General features: G+C 37.1%; 5 protein-coding genes and 1 non-coding gene across 6 annotated transcripts; 5 read left to right on the top strand and 1 right to left on the bottom strand.

The window, feature by feature from the left end:
• Positions 1 to 203: 203 nt before the first annotated feature.
• Positions 204 to 1,628, bottom strand: LOC147925933 (UBP1-associated proteins 1B-like). Its single transcript, XM_087493069.1, has one exon. It carries the CDS (start codon positions 1,626 to 1,628, stop codon positions 426 to 428), a length of 1,203 nt encoding a protein of 400 aa, XP_087349195.1. The 3' UTR covers positions 204 to 425.
• Positions 1,629 to 1,759: 131 nt separating this feature from the next.
• On the top strand, positions 1,760 to 1,833 carry TRNAV-CAC (transfer RNA valine (anticodon CAC)). The gene has a single exon. It is a non-coding gene; the product is annotated as a tRNA-Val (tRNA).
• Positions 1,817 to 5,062, top strand: LOC147925935 (uncharacterized). The gene is made up of 7 exons (XM_087493070.1): positions 1,817 to 2,206; positions 2,525 to 2,610; positions 2,983 to 3,129; positions 3,236 to 3,344; positions 3,795 to 3,918; positions 4,301 to 4,574; positions 4,673 to 5,062. Exons 1-5 carry the CDS (start codon positions 2,080 to 2,082, stop codon positions 3,905 to 3,907), a joined length of 582 nt encoding a protein of 193 aa, XP_087349196.1. The 5' UTR covers positions 1,817 to 2,079; the 3' UTR covers positions 3,908 to 3,918; positions 4,301 to 4,574; positions 4,673 to 5,062.
• LOC147925936 (uncharacterized) lies at positions 4,338 to 4,780 on the top strand. The gene is made up of 2 exons (XM_087492811.1): positions 4,338 to 4,574; positions 4,673 to 4,780. The coding sequence occupies exons 1-2, from the start codon at positions 4,338 to 4,340 to the stop codon at positions 4,778 to 4,780; spliced, it is 345 nt and encodes a 114-aa protein (XP_087348937.1).
• A 5,716-nt stretch (positions 5,063 to 10,778) lies between the features above and the next one.
• On the top strand, positions 10,779 to 11,329 carry LOC109129580 (uncharacterized). The gene has a single exon (XM_019237987.2). It carries the CDS (start codon positions 10,903 to 10,905, stop codon positions 11,107 to 11,109), a length of 207 nt encoding a protein of 68 aa, XP_019093532.1. The 5' UTR covers positions 10,779 to 10,902; the 3' UTR covers positions 11,110 to 11,329.
• A 3,021-nt stretch (positions 11,330 to 14,350) lies between these two features.
• LOC104753932 (protein CELLULOSE SYNTHASE INTERACTIVE 1) lies at positions 14,351 to 22,926 on the top strand. Its single transcript, XM_087493073.1, has 8 exons — positions 14,351 to 14,632; positions 14,992 to 15,177; positions 15,627 to 15,700; positions 15,899 to 18,968; positions 19,130 to 21,674; positions 21,769 to 22,223; positions 22,309 to 22,425; positions 22,515 to 22,926. Exons 2-8 carry the CDS (start codon positions 15,112 to 15,114, stop codon positions 22,650 to 22,652), a joined length of 6,465 nt encoding a protein of 2,154 aa, XP_087349199.1. The 5' UTR covers positions 14,351 to 14,632; positions 14,992 to 15,111; the 3' UTR covers positions 22,653 to 22,926.
• The last annotated feature ends 2 nt before the right edge of the window (positions 22,927 to 22,928 follow it).

The following is a 22,928-nucleotide window of genomic DNA, read 5'->3' on the forward strand; positions in this document are numbered from 1 at the left end:
GATAGAGAAGATCGCCAAGATTTTGCGATCCGCAAAAAGAAAGAGATGGCAAACGACTTAAAGCCAATAGTAACTGTATCTTCTGGACAAAACGACCACATGTCACTAGTTTATGAGAACAGAGCAGAACACCAATGGGAAACTTAAGAGCAAGAGAATTCATCATTTAAACGCACATTTCCCTCAGAATAATGGGACATATATGGATAAAACCTCCTTAAAAAGAGACCAGAATTGATGAAACCAAAAAATTAAGTTTGAAAGAGCAGGCATAGAAGATAAAGATACACAAAAAAAAAACTCGGAAATTCCCAAAATATCAAGTTGAAGATACCGGACTAGTCGTTAGCCTAATCTATAACTTGAAATCTAATCAAAGAGACCACATAAATATCAGAGAAGAGGGTCATACGACTTGGTTTCTCTTATCTCAGATACCAAGCACGTTCACCATCAAAACTAGCACCGGCACCAGCACCAACACCAACACCAACACCATTAACATTACCATCACCAACATATTGCCCCGGCATTCCCATATGGTTTGGTGGCACCATAGGTCCCTGGTTCAACATACCCGAGCCAAACATATGATAGTTGGGTAAACCAGCAACCATCTGATTAGCCATCATTGCACCTTGATTACCCATCATTGCACCATACATGGGATTAAAACCAGGAGGAGGCTGAGCATGTCCGTAAAAAGGCATGTTGTGTCCAGCATACATTGGCATAGTCTGCTGCTGCTGGTGCTGATGACCCTTATCGATTCCATGTACATGTCCAGGAGCCAAATCAAGCCCAGGCAAAGCCACTTCACTCTGATTAGCCGTATGAGTTAAATCAATCTTCACAGATTCAACTGGTTCTCGCGTCTTCCCAGCATTATACGGCTTAGCTACACAACAAACCACAGTTCGATTAAACATTCTCTTCTCCGGATTCCTCAACGCCTCTCTAGCTCCTTTACGCGTCTTAAACAACACAAAGCCAAACCCTTTAGCTCTCCCCGTATCCTTATCCATAACCACAGAACACTCCTCTACCTCCCCGTGAACCTCAAAAGCCGCCTTGAGATTCTCATGTGTAGTGTCCCATCCAAGACCACGCACGAATATGTTACGCTGAGAGCTATCTCTATCCGCCGACTCAAACACTGCTGAGATCAATTTAGAACCTTTCTCAGCGGTTTTGTAAATTAGGTTAATAAGCTCTTCCTTAGAGTAAGACTCAAGAAGTTGCTTGATGTCTTCCTTATCCAACTCAAAATCCGAATCCGACTCGTTGTTTGTTGTAACAACCGGGACCGTAACGGTCGTCGTATCGACGATTTGATGAGTCTCTGGCTCTTCTTCGGAATCATCTGATGATCTCGATCTCTTGTGTTTCTTCTTGCTCTCCTTCGATTTCTTAGGATATTGCTCCTCCTCTTCGGCTTCGTGTCTCTTCGATTTCTTCTTGGGTTTCTCTGTCTCTTTGGATTTACATTTATGCTTTTTCGAGATTTTCTTCTCTTTCACGGCGAGCTCTTCAGCCTCGCGACGCTTCTTCTCCTTCCTCTCTTTCTTCTCTTTTTTTTCCTTCTTCTCTTTCTTCTCCTTCTTACGTTCTTCTCTGTCTTTCGTCATCGTTGACGGCAGTGTCCACAAAAAAACTCAGAAACTAGAAGAAGCTCCTCCCCCTCTGAAAAATAGGGTGGACCAGAGAACACTAGATTAATTTACTATATATTAAATAAATTTAAAACTCTAACAAACAAGTCTGGGTGGTGTAGTCGGTTATCACGCTAGTCTCACACACTAGAGGTCCCCGGTTCGAACACGAGCTCAGACATGTTTCGTTTTTTGTAACATTAATTTTTATGGAGGGATAAGGGCAAAAAGGTCAAAAGGTGTGCCGGCGAAGAACCGGTGAGTGACGGGTCAATTCACATACTACTTGTTTAACGGCAACAAACACCAACCAGTTCTGTGTGTTCGTGGGTTTAACGAAATCGAGATCAGAGCTCAACTAAAGTTTCGATTTTTTTTCATCTCTCTTTCTGGGTGTTCGTGGGTTTTACCCAGATTTCGGAATTGAATGGCGGACGAAGTGGAATTGTCGCCGTTGGTTCCGCCGTCGCCGATCGTGGAGCCTTCTTCCGAGATCGATCTCGAAGCTGGACCTGGTGAACAGATTCAGTGTCGAATCTGCCTTGAAACTGATGGTAACGTCCCCGCTAGATTCGTTGCTTGCTTTGCTTTTTTTCCTACTGATTCGTTGGTTGTTGGAATCTTATAAGTTAGAACCTTTATTGTTCCCTTAGATATGTCAAACCTCAGTTCTGTGATTCGGATGATATAATTCGATTAAAATTTTAATCCTTTTTAGGTTTATCACTGGTGCGACTAGACATGAATCACTGACCTTAAGAAACTCATACAGATGGTAGATCGTATATGGTTCTGGTGTGATTTAGATTAGTCTGTAGTGATAAAACTCTTGTAAAGGAGTTGATTCAAGATCATTTATTGATTATGGTCAGGTAGGGATTTCATTGCGCCATGCAAATGCAAAGGAACATCAAAGTATGTACATCGTGATTGCTTGGATCATTGGAGAGCTATTAAGGTGCTTTTATTTTTCGTACGTTGTAGTTCAACTTGGATCCATGCTTGGCAGCCATTAGTGTTACTTGAAAGCTGTAAATGCTAGCTTTCACTCTTTGACTATTAGTATTTGTTGTTAGCCCCTTCCATTTTCAATCTAATATGACAACCTGTGTAATTTTTATTAGTGGTGGATGGTCAGGGTAACTGAAAAAGAACTGCCCTCTTGATGTAAAATTCTGTTTTTGTTGAAGAAGAAAACCATTCGAAGGCTAACGAAGGATGGTTTTGGATGTAAAAGTGATTGATGATTAGAGTGTTGGTGTTTTAGTCAGTATCAGGGTACAATAATGAATAGGAGATGTTAACGCCCAGTAAACTCTTATTACTGCAGGAAGGTTTTGCGTTTGCACACTGCACAACTTGCAAGGCTCCATATTATCTGAGAGTTCATAGTGCTGGAGATAGGAAATGGCGTACATTGAAGTTTCGCTTCTTTGTTACCCGAGATATTTTATCCATATTTCTTGCTGTTCAGCTTGTAAGTATTCAGTTTCCATCTGTGCTTTCTTTTCTTACTGTATTTTTTTCCTTTCATTTTGTAATATATCTAACTCATGTTCTCTAAATGACTCATTTTCTCACAGGTGATTGCTGCATTGGCCTACATGGTCTATTTCATCGATAGTTACCAGCAATCATGGCTACGTCATATTTGGGGTTTTGACAGTGAGGTCACGTTTTATTACATGTGTGGTATGATCCCAAACTACAATATCTAATTTCTCCTCTAGATAATATAGTATCTTCATAAAGATCTCTTAGTCTGTTGTTGTACATATGTCCTAGTTACTGTTTTGCTTCGATCAGAATCTGGGATTCCTATATTAGGAATTGCTCTCAGATTATCTCATCGTTCATATCCTTTCTGCCCCTACATAGTAGTAAGTGAAGAAAGGTTTGTCATCCGTTGGACTTAGATCAAGTTAAGGGGTTGATAACGTAGACATGTACATTTAGAATTATGGACCTCGTAGATTTTTGAACTAAAGAATAATTTTCTTAGTAAGTGTATTAGAATTTAGAAATCATAATTCTGTATTTTACGCAGCTCTTCATGAGAATTACTAAAGAAATTTGTGCCAAGCGATTCTCAAAAATTACATGTGTAAAGTTTATTTACACGATGATGTTTGTTTTGTACAGGAGCTTTATTATTCTTTGCTCTGCTGGGTCTATCTGGATGCTTCATTACCTGCTATGATCGAAGAGTTCGCAATGATTTAGCACAGCCTTGCCGTGAATTGTGTCTCTGCTGAAGTCAGCCTGGGTACAGTCTCCATACTTCTTCCTTTGTTTTTATTTTCAGTTTTTTCTTGTTTAAGAAACAAAGTTATTGGTATGCTCCTGTTTAGAAGTGTTCCTCATTTGGTCACATGATAGAGTTTCGTAAGATATAGCTTACCGGAATATGTGGGCTTTTGCCTTACCTGGCTCCTGGGTGATTTCTGTATGAATAAGTAGTATCAGAGACTATAAATTGTGAGACAATCTAGAGGAAGCCTGTTACACCAAAGCTAGTGGGAAATAAGAATAGGAAGTAGATAACTCCTTTTCTTCTCTTCTTTTATCTGCTAGACTACAATACAACAAAAAAATATTAAAGCTCGAGTTGACTTTACCCATTTATTAAACACAATATCAAAATGCAGGATATGCACAGACTGCCATCTACCGGGAACTATTTGTATGTGGGCGGATTGCACTGCTTGTACTGAAGGCTGTGCAAGTGCAGTTAGTGAGTGTGGAGGTTGCCTTGGAGGTGCAGGAGAAGCCGGATTACCATTACTCTTCATAATGGCATTAGTAATTCTCGGTTTATTTACAGTTATCGGTATATTCTATAGCGTATTGGTTGCAACCATGGTTGGACAACGCATTTGGCAGCGCCATTACCACATTCTAGCCAAAAGAATGCTAACAAAGGTGAAATTTGCTAACCTTTTACAGTCTCCTTTAGCGTTTTGGTTTTGTATCGGTCAATGTTTTTTATTGTTTGTTCTTTATTTGGTTGGTGTTTCTAGGAGTATGTGGTCGAGGATGTAGACGAGGAAATGGTAGGGTCAGAATGGTCGCCACCGGCTTTACCGTCTGAGCATGTCCAGCAACTGAAGACACTCGGCCTTCTATAAATATGGCTTGTGATTGAAACTATGGAAGATTTTTTCAACTGCACGGAGGGAAATCTATCTGACTAAGTGGTGAGAGAAATCAGAGTTTGTTTCTGAATGTTAAAAGCTAATAGATCTTTCGTATTGGTAAGCAAAGAAAAGACTCGAACTTATTAGAGTCAGAGATCTCTTCCATTCAGTCAGAAACCTCTCATGTTGACGAACTCAGCTTGTGTTGTGAATGTTTGTTCTAACGAGTTTCTTTTTTCAACATAGGTAAATATCAATAATTTGTTAGTAGTATTTTCTTTTGGGTAATGCGTTTGAAAAAAAAAACAAAGGTCTGTGTAGTCAGTAGTGTGAATTACACTTCAAAAGACTGTTCAAACAAAATTATCCAAAAAATTTCCATGGCAAAAAGTAGTGTGTACTCCATTAAAAAGTGAAAACTTCCGTAAAAATATTTACTCCACTGAAAGCTACTGTTATAATATAACTTCTTAAAAACTATTTTATTTCTCATACTCTTTATTAATCCAAATTCTAGATTGTTCCACACATACTAAAATTGATTCTAAAACATTGCTTGGTTAATTTTTGGATGTATCGTTTTTGTTGCTTTGATTTCTTTATGTCGGACCTTCATTTATTTATTAAATTGCAGACGATTAAAAAAACTAAAAGTGCACAGAAATCTTACAATTTCTATCTTTTTGCAACAATTATTTTTCCTCTAAAATTTGGATTACTAAGGAACATGAGTATTAAAATAGTTGAATTAGTTTTCAGTTTTATTACTAGAGAGAGCCAAATAGGCTTTTTTACTTTATTTTAATTTTAGGATTTTTCTAGTCTAAAGATTTGGGTTTGGAAACTTATTCATAAGTTCATAACTAACAATTTGACCTTTTTCTTTGTGATATAAATGTTTAAAAAAACAAATATTTAGCACGAAAATAACGATAAACTATATCAAAAAAATTACAATAGTTAGTAAGAGATAGTACTGAAAAGAAAACTTACAAAACCAGTATTCAATTTAGTAAAAGCTAACTAATAAAAATGATTGATAACTAATAAAAATGATGTTTTTAATAATAAAAGGAATTGTTTTGCATTTTGGAATCTTTTTTTTATGAAATCGTCTTTAAAGCGATGTTCTAACCCTTGCCAAAAGGGTCATTAAAAGCAATACTGACCTGCGTGGTTCTCACAGCCACCACATCCATCGAAAATAGAATGGCTTTTTCCACTATTCGTTGGGTATTCTCTTTGGAGGTTACAGATACTAAAAGTCCCATCTCAAGAAGACCAGACGGTTTTGTGTGTTATTTCAAGCCTAGCTACAACTCAATCGAGTTGTTCTTCGAAGAGATCAACGAACACATTTTGATCAAAAAAACGAGGAAATAGTAGTTCAAAAATATTCTTCGAAAAAAAAGAATTTGTATATGACAAACGCACAAAAATGTATTTGCTTAACCAGTTCGAAAAATATTCTTCCTACTAACACAACTACATAAACTATATATAAATAAATAAATAAAATTCTATCCTATTGTTTATACTATATTGTTTATTGTTTATTTTATCACCTAAACTCATTATGTTGGTATCCGCTTAGCCAGTAAATACGCTTTTTTCAACATTGTTTTTTTTATTAAATTCAAAAGTGAACAATCTTCTAGCAATTTTATTGTTCTTTTTTTTTTCTCCAACAACTTATTCACTATTATAAGATTGTCTCATAAAATTTTAGTAAATATAAAACCTAGTGGATTAGATGATAAAAAAAATGATAATATATCAGATGAACAGTGAAATTGTATATTAACATAATGATAATAACATAAAATATTTCAAATGAATAGAGTTTGGCCTTGTTCTTTTGTGAATAACTGGACAAGCAGTAGCGACACAAAATCTAGAAGAAAAAAAAAAAAAAAAAGTGCGATGCTGATGAAAGGGATTAGAGTCGCTGAAACAAATTTGAGGGTGACTATAAAGTGAAAGGTACTTAATAACGATCACATTTTAAAAAATATGGTAAAATGATGTACTCCATTTATCATCAGTAATATCTGTTTAATTGCTTGGTTGAAAGAATTTTTAATTTTTTTTTATTTATGATTATTTCTTTCGACTTTTGTTTTGTTTCTTTCATTTTTTCCACTTCTTGCATGTCAATATTCTAGCGAATTTATTAATACAACAATAATCTAGAGATAATTAAGACAGTAGAGGTGTTTGGTTGTTTCGTTTTGTGTGGCCTTTAGGGTCAACTAGGGACAAATTGTCCCCTCCCTACTCTCTTTTAATTGGATCCAAACTCTTCGTACGTAAGCTACTCTTCAAGGAACAAACTTTTAAACTTAACAATAGATTTACTATAAAAATGAATAAACAATCATAAGCATATGACCGCCGTAACTCAAAAGCATATATCACGACCCCAATATGCTAGAGTTTTAGTGGAGAAACGAGAACTGTTAATTTCTTTCTTGTTTCAAATAATCATTGATAAGCTAATCGAAACTTGTGAAAATCATGTATTTTTGTCATTTAAAAAAACCTCAATGACCAACTATGATTAGAATTGATAGTGTAGGAAGATTCGAACTATAGTCTTTCAACATGCGATGCATCCTTCAACCATTAAACCACCATGATTTGGAGGTTATATTGAAATATCAAATTGAATCGTACAAACAATTAATTAGTTATTCTCTTGGGATAAGCAATGATTTGACAAAGCTAAATGAATAGAACCAATTAAGTTAATAAATTCAGAGTGCTCGCTTTTAATACTTAGCACTTCGACATAAAGAGTGTACAAATTAAAACAACATATTGTATATAAACACAAAAACCACCATAAATCTGGAACCACACAAGCACCAATATATAAATAAGTCAATCCATCATACATTCATACTAGTTCTCTAAACAATATGTATAACAGCACCATTAGCACTAACACTTACTTAAATAGAATATCAACTTCTTAATCATATAAACATGTTATATATGCGTGTTTGAATACATAGTTTTGTGAATGTGTAACCTCATTTAGATAGATTACACATAAACATGCATGCATGCAACATATACTCTCTTCCTCTTTTTTTTTTTTTTTTTTTTGATAATAAACATGCATGCATACAAATACTTCTGTTTTGGTGAAATTTTCTAAGAGTACTTAATGAATATATAAAATTAAAAGTCAAAATGTATAGCTTTGTATGATATGGTGGGAGATTAGTGGCCAATAAGTATTATCCGACTTATCTATCATTCTTCTTCTCTAATTTTTTATAGTAACATTTATGAAATGTGGTGCATAGCTTTTTTGACAACAAATACATGTGGTAGTATATATAGCTTAAAAGTTTAAACCTTTTTGTTTCTGTCCTTTGTGCTTTGATTGAACTGACACAATGCATTTTTAATATTTATAGTATATATAGTTACTAGTATTGTACAAGCTAGATTACTCAAACAGATTCATACAAGAACTAAACTTCTTATTACCCAAGTGAGTTAATATTTAGTGTATCACCGTAACATCTATGTCATCAGAACTTTGTATCGAGTCAGCTTCCCAGATTTATGTCACCTTCTAAACATTTGACGTGGCACATCAGTAGCTCCCTTGTACCTTCGTCCTTATTACTTCCTCAACTCATGAGACATTACAGTTTAGGTTATAATCAGACTGCTGTTCTAGAGTATGCAACTTCATCACAATTGTTGATTTTAGAGATGACTATAAAAGTTGTATAAATAAATTATTGATTAAAGATATCATTATAACGATTAACATTGATTTGTGAACACAATCCCGCTCTTTGCATATTCCAAGTCCTCAACAACGAAACTTCGGCTTCATTGGGAGTTTTGTCTATGCCTTGGAGAATTATCATACAATATTCATTTCTCTTGATGGTTTTGAACGACTTCTATATATTAGTTTTTTTAAATCTTGGTTTTTATTGTTAAAATAGATTTTTTAAATCTCCTTAACTCTTTAATAACAGAAAATATACCATTCAATGTCTATAGTAAATCGTGAATTCTAAAGTTGCCTCGATGTTGTGTGTTTGTTTCACTTGCTATATAAAAGCATAACACTCATGTGGTGGAACCATACAACCTATACAAATCTTATAGCCATAGAACTTGGCAAAATCATAAACAAGAATCTATTAGGAATCATGGACATCCAACCCAAAACCAATTGGCAATGAGTAGAGTGGTCCATGATCCTTATATATTACCCCAAGGAACATATCCCAACCGATGTGGGATTCTAATAGGCCTCCTCGAAATGTGTGTGGGAAACGGTCCAACGGAAAACAGCCCAACGGGAAACAGCCCAAGCCCAACATCGCGGAAATACAACAAGACATGCCACTTATATGGGTCACATAGGTGGAAACCATTTCTTTGTGGGAAATTGCTTGTTGGGCCTAACCATGGGCTCTGATACCATATTAGTAAATACGGGGTCCAATTCAAAACCAATTGGCAATGAGTGGAGAGACCCATGTTGGATATCTTAATACACCTCTATTCTCTCGATGTCGGATATCTTAATACACCTCCCACACGCTCAGGGCTGAACATCTGAAGCGTGAAGTTTGTGGGACTGCACATCCACGGGTAAACCCACAATCGAGAGAAATTTACCATGGGTTCTGATATCATATTAGTAAACATGGGATCCAACTCAAAACCAATTGGCAATGTGTGGAGAGACCCATGTACTATATATATTGCCGCACAAATCTCTATTCTCTGCATGTGGGATATCTTAATAGAATCCTAGACTACGATCTTGATGGATTCGCAAATAACTCCTCTTTTCTCTGAGCACGCCTTTTTACTATGGACTATGGAGTGATAATATAAATTAAAATGTGATTCCAAACGAGAAAAGCACAAGTAGATTAGAGATTAGTTCGATAAACTTAACTATAGTAATATACTAAAATCATATATGTACAATACAGTTGGGCACATACGACTGATCACATATACATATCGCGTTGGGCGGACTCGGACACTCAATGGTCGGTAATTTTTAAACTAAAAATTGATGACAACTTTAATTAGCATACTAGCTAAAACCAGTGCACAAATTTATCATTATTAAAAATTATTATAATATGGATGCATAATGCCTTAAGAGCCGACCTTAAAGCGAAGGCCACCATTTTTAGATAACACTTCCTTTATAATTTGATATTACTTTAATGCATGTTTATTTTGACCCACTTGTTTCATTATATTTGAACAAATTTTATTTTTCCATTTAGCTATGCTAATTAATCTGCTTTTTAAACTCGATGCATTGTTTGTCTCACTCAGGAATAATTACATTATCATGAACGAGTAAACATATATTTTTCAGAAAGATAAACCAACTTGTAGCTTAATACTGTAATTTGTATTGATGTTCCCTTTTATTGGTTATGAAGTTTAAAGGCATAATTTTGTTTTCCGTCTCCTGATGTTTAATAATAACTAAGGATTCAAAAGCCATTTTTTCAACGTCAAATTGAGATATTTAACTTGACATATATAACACGGAGAAAATAAACAAAATATCTATATTCAATGGGTATATGTTTTTTTTTTCAGTGATATGTTTTTTCAATTGATTTCAGTTTGGCGAATATTCATCAAAATTAAAAGTTTATTGAGTCTTCTTCTCTTCGGCATTTGGATTATTAGACTGTAAAATATAATTTTATTGATAACATTTGTTGAAATTATAAGTATACTAATCATATTATTACCAATTAAAATTGAATGGTTCATCTATCACCAAAATATAATTGCCATAAATTTCTTCCAACTATTTTTTTTATTGGGCTGGGTCAAAGTCAGAGAACTAATCGATTAAAGAAAGGAAAATAAAGAAAGGGATAAAGAGAATGGAGCATGGAGAAGCATAATGATGAGAATGGAATCATAACCAACGGTCATAAAGCATGAGTCGTTTCTCTATAAATTACGACACTTCTCTTCATCATTACCAAACTCATCCTTCACTTCATTATTCTTTTAACCACACTCTCTCTTTGGTCTCCTAATAATAATCAATTTAATTATCGTAATTTATATATAAACAAAAAAAAATGTCTTCTATTGGAGCAAACTACGCACATCTACAAGTCATGCAGAAGAAGCAGAAGGAGAAGATGATGAAAAAGAAGTTAGAGAAGAGGAGAAATGGCGGGGTAGATGGTGGAGAAGGCGGTGGTGTTTCTTCCGCCGGTAACAGAATATTTCCGGTTAAGTCTTCTCCGTCGTCGACTTATGAAGTTGTAGAAAGACAAGAATGAATCGAGTGTGAGATATTTCTTCTATTTTTAGTTGACTTTATGTGTCTTTGTGTGTGACTTGATGCGATGTGATATAAGTGGTCCTCTTTTTGTGTCTAGTCTTTTAAGTTAAGTAATTTGTGTTGTTTTAGTGTCAAATTTGTATTAAAAAAATTGTATATTTTCGTATATTCCAGTGATCAACATGTAAGATATTTCTGTAATAATAATCGTTTATGAATTTCTCGGTTTTTGGTTTTGGCAAACTAAACACGAGTGGTCAATTCAGTCGGTTTAAGACATAGTCAATTTGGGAATCAGTGGAACCTGGTTAGCTAGACACGATTAGCGTTTTGTTTTCTAATTCAATAACACTCTCGACAATTCCTTTCCATGTCTTATTCCGTGTCGTTAGGAGCATTTGCGGCTAAAAGTAAAGATGTAGATGTATATATAAAGAAGGAAATAATGGTTGTCTCTGATAATCTTATATCTCAGCAGTATAAGGTGTACCGATTTCGTTATATGTAACTCTCTCTTTTAACTGTTAACGATTTATGTACTTTTTTCTACTCATTAATTTTCTTTGTATTGTTTTGAGTTACCAATCAAATCTCATGGTTGTATACTTGTATTAGACCTAATTGTAATGTATATGTGCAATATCGTTTTTTCCATGTGCAAATGGAAAATATCGAACTCAAACATGATTCCGAATTAAAAAGAAGATTGATCTATGATCTTAATTAAATTAAATCTAACAAAGCATGCATATAATGTATGATCTATAATACTAAACAAAAAAAAATCTTTTTACAATAGTAAATATATCTTTAATAAAACTTTTAAACATGATTTAAATCTACATAAAGTTTGTGACAGTTCTGCGTATGAGTGAGGGCTTATATGATCTACGGAAAAACACACAAAGATAGAGCTTGATTGTGTGAGTTTTGGTTAGACTGAGAACAAGTTCCAACGAATAATAGAATTAGCCACATCGTCATTTGTCAAAATTGTAAAAACTTTATCTTGTTCACGTTTTGGAACTTTTTTCTTGACTCTGTTGGCTGGTGCCCAAGAAACGATCTCACAAGTTATATCAGAGTTTATGTTCAAAAATCAATATTTTCAAGATGTCATCCGAAGGTTGAGATTTTTGATGGAAGAAGAGGCTATATTCTTTGGTAAGAGCTGAGACATGACCCGTTATAACCTCTTTTTTTTTCATATTAAACTTACACTAAAAAGTTCAAGTTTAGGTTCTCATAAAAGTTTCTAAGAAAATGAAAAACTTTTCTTAGAAACTCGGATTAATTTAGGGTTCGATCCTAATTTATATATCAAATCAATCATTTATTTACTTCATCTGCTATTGAAATCTAATATATGTAGAAAAGTACATATTATATACAATATGTAAAATCAATCATTATTACTTCAGTTGCCATTAAAATTATGCGTGAAAAGTGTTTTATTACAATTATAAAGGGTAATTTATGAATTATAATAAAAGCAAAAATGGAAAAGGGAAAAAGATCTCAACTCACTTTAGAAATTCTTGGTTTAGTAATTAGGGGTGAAGAAGTAGCAAAATAAGCAATGGAGACGAGGTGTAATGTACCTACAAATTGCACCACTATTGAAAGTCATCGTTGAGAAGATGAGGAAAACAAGGAGCACAATATTGTATGTGTTAATGGCCAAGTTTCGAGAAAGATAATTAGAAAACTCACAACTGAAAGAATGTCTTTTTTTTTTTTTTTGTCCTTCTTATTTTCTTGTGGGTTTATACGGTTCAAGAAACTAGTGGCATCAAATTGTGATAAGAATTTAGAAGATCATAGAATATGATATTATTTTCCCCCAGTCTGGTCTTGTGATCATAATTGGCTAGGAAGAAAGAGCACATGTGCATCATATGGTTATCATAATTGTGCTTATCATATGCTTTTATGGGCATAGTTGTCGATAGAAACAAAACATGCGTCGAGGGTAAACAAATAATACTTAAAAATTTAGAATCTTTGATTTATCATGAGCCATGAGGCCATGTGGTAAAGCTCTCCCACGTTATTTATTTTACCATCTTCTTTAATTTGTTCCCCCGATCGACTTCTCTCACTTTCGGACAAAACCAAATTGCTGTCATTTTTTGGACAAGATGAAGTATCATATCAAGGAAATAATGTAGATGCAAAGGAAGCCGCAAATAAAAGATAGTTATAATTTTATCCACGGGAAAATAATTAACAAGTTGACAATGTTTTCCTTATTCGATTTGGTGGTAGTTACCTTTACTACCATCGTAAAGGACTATTTAATCGAGTTTGGTAACAAATCAACATATAGGACCAATAACAACTACTGCAAATCTACTTATTTTTCTTTTACTTTAAAAAATAGATTGATTTATCCGATGTTATTAATTCTTGGGTTGTATATCTAGTTGATCTTGTAAGAGAGATACTTTTCATATCTTCATCAGAATAAATATTTAAATCCAGAATAAACAAATATGCTGCCAAAAATGTTTTTTTTTTTTGGAATTTTCTTTTTATAGTATAAATAATGACTACGTCTTCTACTCCATATATACTGTACAATATTAATTTGGAATGACATCTTGAGCCAACAATTTTGTCGACTTTTAATTATAAAATGTAAAAGTTTTGTTTGAATTAAGCAAATAATCAATACAAGTGAACTAGATGGTTTCTTTGAAGCCAACTTAATCAATATATATATATATATATATATATATATTAATCAATATAAATTTAGTAACCGTAAATTAAAAAAACTTCAATCATCTACAAATAATATCACATTTTATTTTATGTTCGAGTTATCATCTTAATCGATCTATAAATCAGATTATGAGAAATTCTTTTTCTTAATTGTTGTGAATGGTAGTATCTTCTAGTAATAATGTGTCATCAAATTCTCATTCTAATATCTTTTAAGTCAGAGATCGATTATTGTGTTAGTTTTATTGTTTAATTTGTTTTTTTTTAACGTATTTTTCTTTTTATCAATATCTTTTTAGTGAAAGAAAAAAAAAGAAGTGATTTGTAAAATTATTAACCAAAGAAAAAATGTTTAAAAAAATATGTTGAGGTGAGCAAAAAAGTTTATAATAAATTCAGCTAAGTCAATTTCGTCACTAATTTTGATTAACAAAAGTATTTAATAAATTCAATTATTATTCGCTGTACACGACTCGTTTAGTTTTCTAGCCGAGCTGAAGCCGACAAAAGCCAGCTGAGTTAAATCCACTTCTTTGTCGGTGGACAAAGCCGGCTCCAATCTAATCACACAACACTCTCTCTCTCACCAGCCCACACACAGCTCTCTCCCTTCTCTCTCTCTCTCTCTCCTCCGCTTTATTCTTTGTTCAGTCAAAAAAATTACAGACGAAGAAGAAACCTCTCTCTCTCTCTCTCTCTCTCTCTCTCTCTCTCGTCTTCTTCGCTTCTCTTCTACGAAACTAGACAAATGCAGAAGAACTGATTCTGCTTTCTTCTCGCATTCTCTCATTTAGGTGAGTTCAATTTCTCAACCTATCTGCATGATTTGGTATCGGATCTCTTGTGTTTCAATTTGAATGAGAGATCCGAGAGAGAGACTTTAAATCTCCGATTTCGAATTCTTTCATCCCCCGATCTGAATCCTGCTTTTTTGAGTTCATATTGATTAAAAAGTTTCCTGATTTAGCTTTAAGTTCGAATTGATTCGGATCGTGTGAGTTTTTTTATTTTATTTATATTCAGTTGCTTATAGTATAATTCAGTTAGGTAGAGTCATCTTTGGATACTAGATAGTTGCATTTTGCTTCAGTGAGTCATTCTTTCTTTATATGGATCTTTATGCTCTGTCTTCGTCTGATCTCTGTGTTTGCAGGAGTGGGGCGTTGATGTTCTGACGATCTGGTTTTGGTAGATCTGGGAAGGGTCAAGGTCTCTGGGGTCTACTTTTGATTTTGTGAATCTTGAAGTGAAGTGTAATAATAAAGAAGATATTATGACAAGTGCACTTGGATGGAGATTTTCTTCCACTAATGGGAATGGCCTTGCCCCAAGCGAGACGGTAATTAACTTGATTAGTATATATACGATTTTATCACAGTGCTTAGCTGCAGTATTAATTAGATCTGAGTTATTCTAGAGTGGTATTTCCATTTCTGGTGTATTAGAAGGATTGATTAAGCTGAGATATGTTCCTTGAGTTTGAATCAGATTTTGAATTGTACTTGAGCTGATCCCATTGTTGATTAATTATTCTCTGGTACTTTTTTTTTTCTTCCTTTGAATGGTATCTTGTGAGTAATCTTTATGTTTTGTTATTTCACGTGTCTGCGTATCTCTTTACTGATTTCTTCTTGTTTTGGTTTACTGTGGAAATGTCATAAAGTTTCCTTCTTTACATCAAAAACCTGATAGTCTTTTGCAGGACACTTTCCATTCCAGAGGAGCAAACGTCTTGCAATTTTTTTGATCTTTTAACTTATTTTTTTTGTTGGCTGGTCTTGATTGCAGGAGAGAAATGGGGATATGAAGATGCATGATTCAGAGCCCCCAACTCCACATTCAACCACAAAGATGAGTTTGAGGTAACACATATATGATTACCAATCAGTGTGATAAAAAATCGAGGCCTTGTCAGTATTTGTTGCACCTCAATCGTGGATTAATATATATCAATATTATCTGGACTGGTTTCTTATGTCATTTTTTTCAGATGAGACGTTTTAATTAGAAAGGCACAACTATTAGCGACTTTGTAACTAACATTTTTTCATCACTTGCAGAGACCGCACCACCAGCATGGAAGATCCAGACGGGACATTAGCAAGTGTTGCCCAATGCATCGAGCAGCTGCGCCAAGGTTCATCATCTGCACAAGAAAGAGAATACTGCCTGAAGCAGTTACTGGACCTTATAGAAATGCGTGAAAATGCATTCAGCGCTGTCGGATCACACTCCCAAGCTGTGCCAGTACTTGTCTCTCTTCTACGATCAGGATCACTTGGAGTGAAGATACAAGCTGCAACCGTTTTGGGTTCACTCTGCAAGGAGAACGAACTTAGAGTTAAAGTGTTACTTGGGGGATGCATTCCCCCATTGCTTGGCCTTCTCAAATCCAGTTCAGTTGAAGGGCAGATCGCTGCAGCAAAGACAATCTATGCTGTTTCTGAAGGTGGTGTGAAAGACCATGTTGGATCAAAAATATTTTCCACTGAGGGAGTTGTACCGGTTCTCTGGGACCAATTGCGCAGTGGAAATAAGAAAGGAGAGGTTGATGGTTTGTTAACTGGTGCACTTAAGAACCTTTCTAGCACCACAGAAGGATTTTGGTCTGAGACAATTCGAGCTGGGGGAGTTGATGTACTTGTTAAGCTGCTTGCAAGCGGGCAGTCAAGCACACTATCTAATGTCTGCTTCCTTCTTGCGTGTATGATGATGGAGGACGCCTCCGTTTGTTCCAGTGTATTGACTGCGGACATTACAAAACAGCTTCTCAAGTTATTAGGATCAGGTAATGAAGCCCCAGTGAGGGCGGAGGCAGCTGCTGCTCTCAAGTCGCTTTCTGCTCAATCTAAGGAAGCAAAGCGAGAAATCGCTAATTCTAATGGTATTCCTGTTCTAATTAATGCAACGATAGCTCCATCGAAAGAATTCATGCAAGGTGAATATGCCCAAGCACTACAAGAAAATGCAATGTGTGCCCTTGCTAATATTTCCGGTGGTTTGTCATATGTCATATCAAGCCTTGGCCAGAGCCTTGAATCTTGCTCTTCACCTGCTCAGACTGCTGACACCCTTGGGGCGTTAGCTTCAGCATTAATGATATATGACGGCAAGGCAGAAACTACAAGAGCTTCTGATCCATTGGTCGTTGAGCAGACTCTGCTAAAGCAGTTCAAGCCTCGTCTACCATTCCTGGTGCAAGAACGTACAATTGAAGCACTTGCAAGTTTGTATGGGAATTCCATACTCTCTATCAAACTTTCCAACTCGGATGCAAAACGTTTGCTTGTTGGTCTAATAACAATGGCGGTGAATGAGGTTCAAGATGAGCTTGTAAAGGCTCTTCTGATGCTGTGTAACCAGGAAGGTAGCCTGTGGCCTGCCTTACAGGGTCGTGAAGGGATCCAAATGCTGATATCTCTTCTGGGTCTGTCGTCCGAACAGCAGCAAGAATGTGCTGTTGCACTTCTTTGCCTTCTGTCTAACGAAAATGATGAAAGCAAGTGGGCCATCACTGCTGCTGGAGGTATACCTCCACTTGTTCAAATTCTAGAGACTGGGTCGGCCAAAGCCAGGGAAGACTCTGCAACCATCCTTAGGAACTTGTGCAATCATAGTGAAGATATACGTGCTTGTGTTGAAAGTGCTGATGCTGTCCCTGCTCTCTTATGGCTACTAAAGAATGGTAGTGCAAACGGTAAAGAAATAGCCGCCAAGACATTGAATCATTTGATTCATAAATCAGATACTGCAACAATCAGTCAGCTTACTGCTTTGCTTACCAGTGATCTACCTGAGTCGAAAATTTACGTTTTGGATGCATTGAAGAGTATGCTTTCTGTGGTCCCATTCAATGACATGTTACGTGATGGCAGTGCTTCGAATGATGCTATTGAGACCATGATCAAGTTAATGAGCTCTGCAAAAGAAGAGACTCAAGCAAATTCAGCCTCAGCTCTTGCAGCTATCTTTCAGATCAGAAAGGATTTGCGTGAGAGCGCTCTAGCCCTCAAAACTCTCTTGTCTGCCATAAAACTGCTGAATGTGGATTCGGAGAAGATTCTTGTTGAGTCTTGCCGCTGTCTGGCTGCAATTTTACTTTCAATTAAGGAGAATCGGGATGTGGCCATTTCTGCCAGAGAAGCATTGCCTACTCTGGTTTCTCTTGCCAATTCTTCCGTTCTAGAAGTTGCTGAGCAAGGAATGTGCGCTTTGGCTAATCTTATATTGGACAGTGAAGTGTCAGAGAAGGTCATTGTCGAAGATATTATTTTGTCAGCCACTAGAATCCTACGTGAAGGCACAGTGTCTGGAAAGACACTTGCTGCTGCTGCAATTGCCCGCCTGCTTAGTCGTCGCCGAATTGATTCTGCATTGACAGATTCTGTGAACCGTGCTGGAACAGTGCTTGCCTTAGTGTCTCTTCTTGAATCTGCCGACGGAAGATCTGACGCAATATCAGAAGCCCTAGATGCGCTTGCTATATTCTCAAGATCAGGAGGTAATGGAAATGTAAAACCAGCTTGGGTCGTTTTGACTGAATCTCCTAACAGTATGGCCCCAATAGTCTCATCTATAGTGAGTGTTGCCAACCCTTCACTACAGGACAAAGCTATTGAAGTATTGTCAAGACTTTGCCGAGATCAGCCTATGGTTTTGGGAAACATGGTCAACAATGCCAGAGATTGCGTGTCATCTGTAGCTAAAAGGGTGATAAATACCAGGGACCCGAAAATAAAAATTGGTGGAGCTGCTATTATTATTTGTGCTGCCAAAGTTAACGACGAGAAGATGATAGGAAATTTGAATGAGACACAATTGTGTGCCAAATTCGTTCAAGCACTTGTGCGGATTCTAGATTCATCTCAGATTTCTGTGCAAGATCAGGAAAAGGATGAGAAAGATAGAATCTGCATATGCATTCATCCCAAAGAAAAAGAAGAAGATGAAGAAGAAGAGGCAACAGAAAATAGGGAGGGTTCCACGGGAGCAACAGTTATTTCTGGTGACAATTTAGCCATCTGGTTGCTCTCGGTTCTTTCTTGTCATGATGAAAAGAGCAGAGCAGTAATATTGGAGTCAGAAGGCATCGAGTTGATTACTGACAGGATAGGCAACCGTTTTCTCCAGGTATTTAACTCTCTTATAGATTACAATCTTTGAGGTCACAGCTTATCAGAAGCACTGATAAAAGAAAACCCACTGTGATAGCATTTAACGTTTAAACTCATTTTGGGACGCTAGGTTGTCCTTTATATTGCTTTAGCTGCTAATCCTTTTTTACACTTCAGGCTGATAATGGACAAGACGCCAACATTTGGGTTTGTGCATTATTACTAGCCATACTTTTCCAGGACAGAGAAATCACCCGCTCACATGCAACAATGAAGGCTGTTCCAGTGCTCTCAAATCTTGTGAAGTCAGAGGAATACGCAGACAGATATTTTGCAGCACAAGCTCTAGCTAGTCTTGTCTGTAACGGTAGTCGGGGAACTCTTCTATCTGTTGCAAACTCTGGTGCTGCGGCTGGGTTTATATCATTGCTTGGTTGTTCTGATGATGACATAAAAGAACTTCTGCAGCTATCGCAGGAGTTCGATTTAGTGCGGTACCCAGACCAGGTTGCCCTTGAAAGACTTTTCCGAGTTGAAGATATTAGAGTTGGGGCTACTTCTCGAAAAGCAATTCCCTTACTAGTTGAACTTCTTAAACCAATTCCAGACCGCCCCGGTGCTCCTCTTCTTGCACTTAATCTTCTAACTCAGCTTGCCGGAGACTGTCCACAAAATATGATTGTCATGGTAGAGTCAGGTGCTCTTGAGGGCCTATCGAAATATCTTTCCCTTGGACCTCAGGACGAGCAAGAGGAAGCTGCAACAGTTCTTTTAGGCATCTTATTTAGCAGTGCTGAAATTCGAAGGCATGACTCAGCATTTGGTGCCGTCAGCCAACTTGTAGCAGTTTTGCGTCTAGGTGGAAGAGGAGCTAGGTACAGTGCTGCCAAGGCATTGGATAGTCTCTTTACCGCTGATCATATAAGAAATGCAGAGTCTTCTAGACAAGCTGTTCAGCCATTGGTAGAGATTCTCAACACTGGTTCAGAGAGGGAGCAGCATGCTGCTATTGCTGCACTTGTTAGGTTGTTGAGTGATAATCCATCACGGGCTTTGGCAGTTGCAGATGTGGAGATGAATGCGGTAGATGTTCTCTGCAGGATCCTTTCTTCAAACTATACGATGGAACTGAAGGGGGATGCTGCGGAGCTGTGTTATGTTCTGTTTGCAAATACAAGGATTAGGTCTACAGTTGCTGCAGCGCGTTGTGTTGAGCCACTTGTCTCTCTTCTTATGACTGAGTTCAGCCCTGCTCAGCATTCAGTTGTACGTGCACTGGATAAGCTTGTCGATGATGAACAACTGGCTGAACTAGTTGCAGCTCATGGTGCTGTGGTTCCTCTTGTTGGCCTTCTCTATGGTAAAAACTATGTGCTTCATGAGGCGATATCCAGGGCTCTAGTAAAGTTAGGTAAGGACAGGCCTGCTTGTAAACTGGAAATGGTGAAAGCTGGAGTTATCGACTGCGTACTTGATATCCTCCACGAAGCTCCAGATTTTCTTTGTGCTGCGTTTTCGGAACTGCTTCGCATCCTCACAAATAATGCTACGATTGCCAAGGGACAATCTGCTGCGAAAGTGGTGGAGCCACTTTTCAATTTGCTGACAAGGTTGGAGTTTGGAGCTGATGGACAGCACAGTGCTCTGCAAGTTTTGGTCAATATCTTAGAACATCCACAATGCCGAGCTGATTATTCACTTACACCGCACCAAGTGATTGAGCCGCTAATTCCGCTGCTGGAATCTCCATCCCCAGCAGTACAACAGTTGGCAGCTGAGCTTCTGTCTCATCTTCTCTACGAGGAGCATCTGCAGAAGGATCCATTAACACAACTTGCGATCGGACCTCTAATCCATGTGCTGGGATCCGGCATACACTTATTACAGCAAAGAGCTGTGAAAGCTCTCGTTAGCATTGCTCTAACTTGGCCAAATGAAATAGCTAAAGAAAGGGGTGTGAGTGAGCTGTCAAAGGTGATACTGCAAGCAGATCCATCACTTTCCAATGTGTTATGGGAGTCTGCAGCATCAATTTTGGTTATCATCTTGCAATTTAGCTCCGAATTTTACCTGGAAGTTCCTGTCGCTGTTCTTGTAAGACTGCTTCGTTCTGCTTCTGAAAACACCGTGGTTGGTGCACTTAACGCTCTTCTAGTGTTGGAAAGTGATGATGGAACCAGCGCAGAGTCCATGGCTGAAAGCGGTGCCATCGAAGCTCTTCTTGATCTTTTAAGGTCTCATCAGTGTGAGGACACAGCAGCGAGACTGCTTGAGGTACTTCTCAACAACGTGAAGATAAGAGATTCAAAAGCCACCAAGACTGCAATCTTACCCTTGTCCCAGTACCTCTTGGATCCACAGACCCAAGCCCAGCAAGCGCGTTTATTGGCAACTTTGGCCCTCGGTGATCTTTTCCAGAATGAAGCACTCGCTAGAAGCACTGACGCAGCTTCTGCTTGCCGTGCTTTAGTTAATGTCCTCGAAGAACAACCCACTGAAGAAATGAAAGTTGTTGCTATATGTGCCCTGCAAAACCTTGTCATGTATAGCCGGTCTAACAAAAGAGCAGTTGCCGAGGCAGGTGGTGTGCAGGTTGTCTTGGATCTGATCAGTTCCAGTGATCCTGAAACATCTGTTCAGGCTGCAATGTTCGTAAAAATACTTTTCTCTAATCACACCGTCCAAGAGTATGCATCTAGCGAGACTGTTCGAGCAATAACTGGTGAGAAAAGTTTCAGTACCCTCTTTATCAATTTGATCTGCTGGTTCTTATCATTTATCTTATATCTTAGATGTTGCTTCCTTTTAATTTACAGCTGCTATTGAGAAGGACTTATGGGCCACTGGAACTGTGAATGATGAGTATCTAAAAGCTTTAAACTCTTTGTTTAACAACTTCCCACGCCTAAGGGCCACTGAGCCTGCAACACTAAGTATACCACATTTAGTTACATCCCTGAAGACAGGATCAGAGGCAACTCAAGAAGCTGCCTTGGATGCGTTGTTTCTTCTCAGACAAGCTTGGTCAGCCTGTCCGGCCGAAGTTTCCAGGGCCCAGTCAGTTGCTGCTGCAGACGCCATCCCCTTACTTCAGTACCTAATCCAATCAGGTCCACCGCGGTTCCAGGAGAAAGCTGAATTCCTCTTGCAGTGTTTGCCAGGTACGCTGGTGGTCACTATCAAGCGCGGTAACAACATGAAACAATCCGTTGGTAACCCGAGCGTGTTCTGCAAGATCACACTCGGTAACAATCCTCCTAGACAAACCAAGGTAACAAATGACTCATCACCCCTATTTCAATTCACTGTGATTTATAATATTCTTAGAAATCAACTGTATCTTTCGATTTTTTCAGGTGATATCTACAGGTCCTAACCCAGAGTGGGACGAGAGTTTCTCATGGTCATTTGAAAGCCCTCCCAAAGGTCAAAAACTCCACATATCATGCAAGAACAAGAGCAAAATGGGAAAGGTATATCAGTAAACTTAATTCATAGATAACAGTTTTAAATTTTGCCGGTTTAACTGTAAACTTTGGCTTTGCGTTTTGTTTTTGTGCAGAGTTCCTTTGGAAAAGTAACGATCCAAATCGACAGGGTGGTGATGCTGGGAGCAGTTGCAGGTGAATACAGTTTGTTACCTGAAAGTAAAAGTGGTCCCAGAAATCTTGAGATAGAATTCCAGTGGTCTAACAAGTAAACCACATCTTCATCTTTTGTGTTTTTTTATTTTGGTTTTGGAGATTTCTTCAATCGAAACTTCTGTTTTTTCTTTTTTTTTTGGGTGCCAAATTTTCAAAAATTGTTTGATTAATTATAATGATACTGTATATAGTTTGTCTTGTAATGTAATGATTACAGATGGGGGTTTTTCTTTTTTTTCTTTATCTTCTTCTTAACTGTGTGTTAGTGATTCAATTCATTTGTAACATTTTGTTGTCCTCATTTGTATTTTGTGTAGTTTCATTTAGTCATC

This window comes from Camelina sativa, chromosome 16 (genome assembly GCF_030686135.1).
Source record: "Camelina sativa cultivar CO46 ecotype springtype chromosome 16, ASM3068613v1".
NCBI classification, from domain to species: domain Eukaryota; kingdom Viridiplantae; phylum Streptophyta; class Magnoliopsida; order Brassicales; family Brassicaceae; genus Camelina; species Camelina sativa.

Coding starts and splice junctions, on each gene's coding strand:
- LOC147925935 (XM_087493070.1), top strand. CDS start 2,080: ATGGCGGACGAAGTGGAATTGTCGCCGTTGGTTCCGCCGTCGCCGATC. Junction 2,611..2,982: donor ATCATTGGAGAGCTATTAAG/GTGCTTTTATTT, acceptor TTATTACTGCAG/GAAGGTTTTGCGTTTGCACA. Junction 3,345..3,794: donor CACGTTTTATTACATGTGTG/GTATGATCCCAA, acceptor TGTTTTGTACAG/GAGCTTTATTATTCTTTGCT.
- LOC147925936 (XM_087492811.1), top strand. CDS start 4,338: ATGTGGGCGGATTGCACTGCTTGTACTGAAGGCTGTGCAAGTGCAGTT. Junction 4,575..4,672: donor CCAAAAGAATGCTAACAAAG/GTGAAATTTGCT, acceptor TGGTGTTTCTAG/GAGTATGTGGTCGAGGATGT.
- LOC104753932 (XM_087493073.1), top strand. CDS start 15,112: ATGACAAGTGCACTTGGATGGAGATTTTCTTCCACTAATGGGAATGGC. Junction 15,701..15,898: donor ACCACAAAGATGAGTTTGAG/GTAACACATATA, acceptor CATCACTTGCAG/AGACCGCACCACCAGCATGG. Junction 22,426..22,514: donor ACAAGAGCAAAATGGGAAAG/GTATATCAGTAA, acceptor GTTTTTGTGCAG/AGTTCCTTTGGAAAAGTAAC.
- LOC147925933 (XM_087493069.1), bottom strand. CDS start 1,628: ATGACGAAAGACAGAGAAGAACGTAAGAAGGAGAAGAAAGAGAAGAAG.
- LOC109129580 (XM_019237987.2), top strand. CDS start 10,903: ATGTCTTCTATTGGAGCAAACTACGCACATCTACAAGTCATGCAGAAG.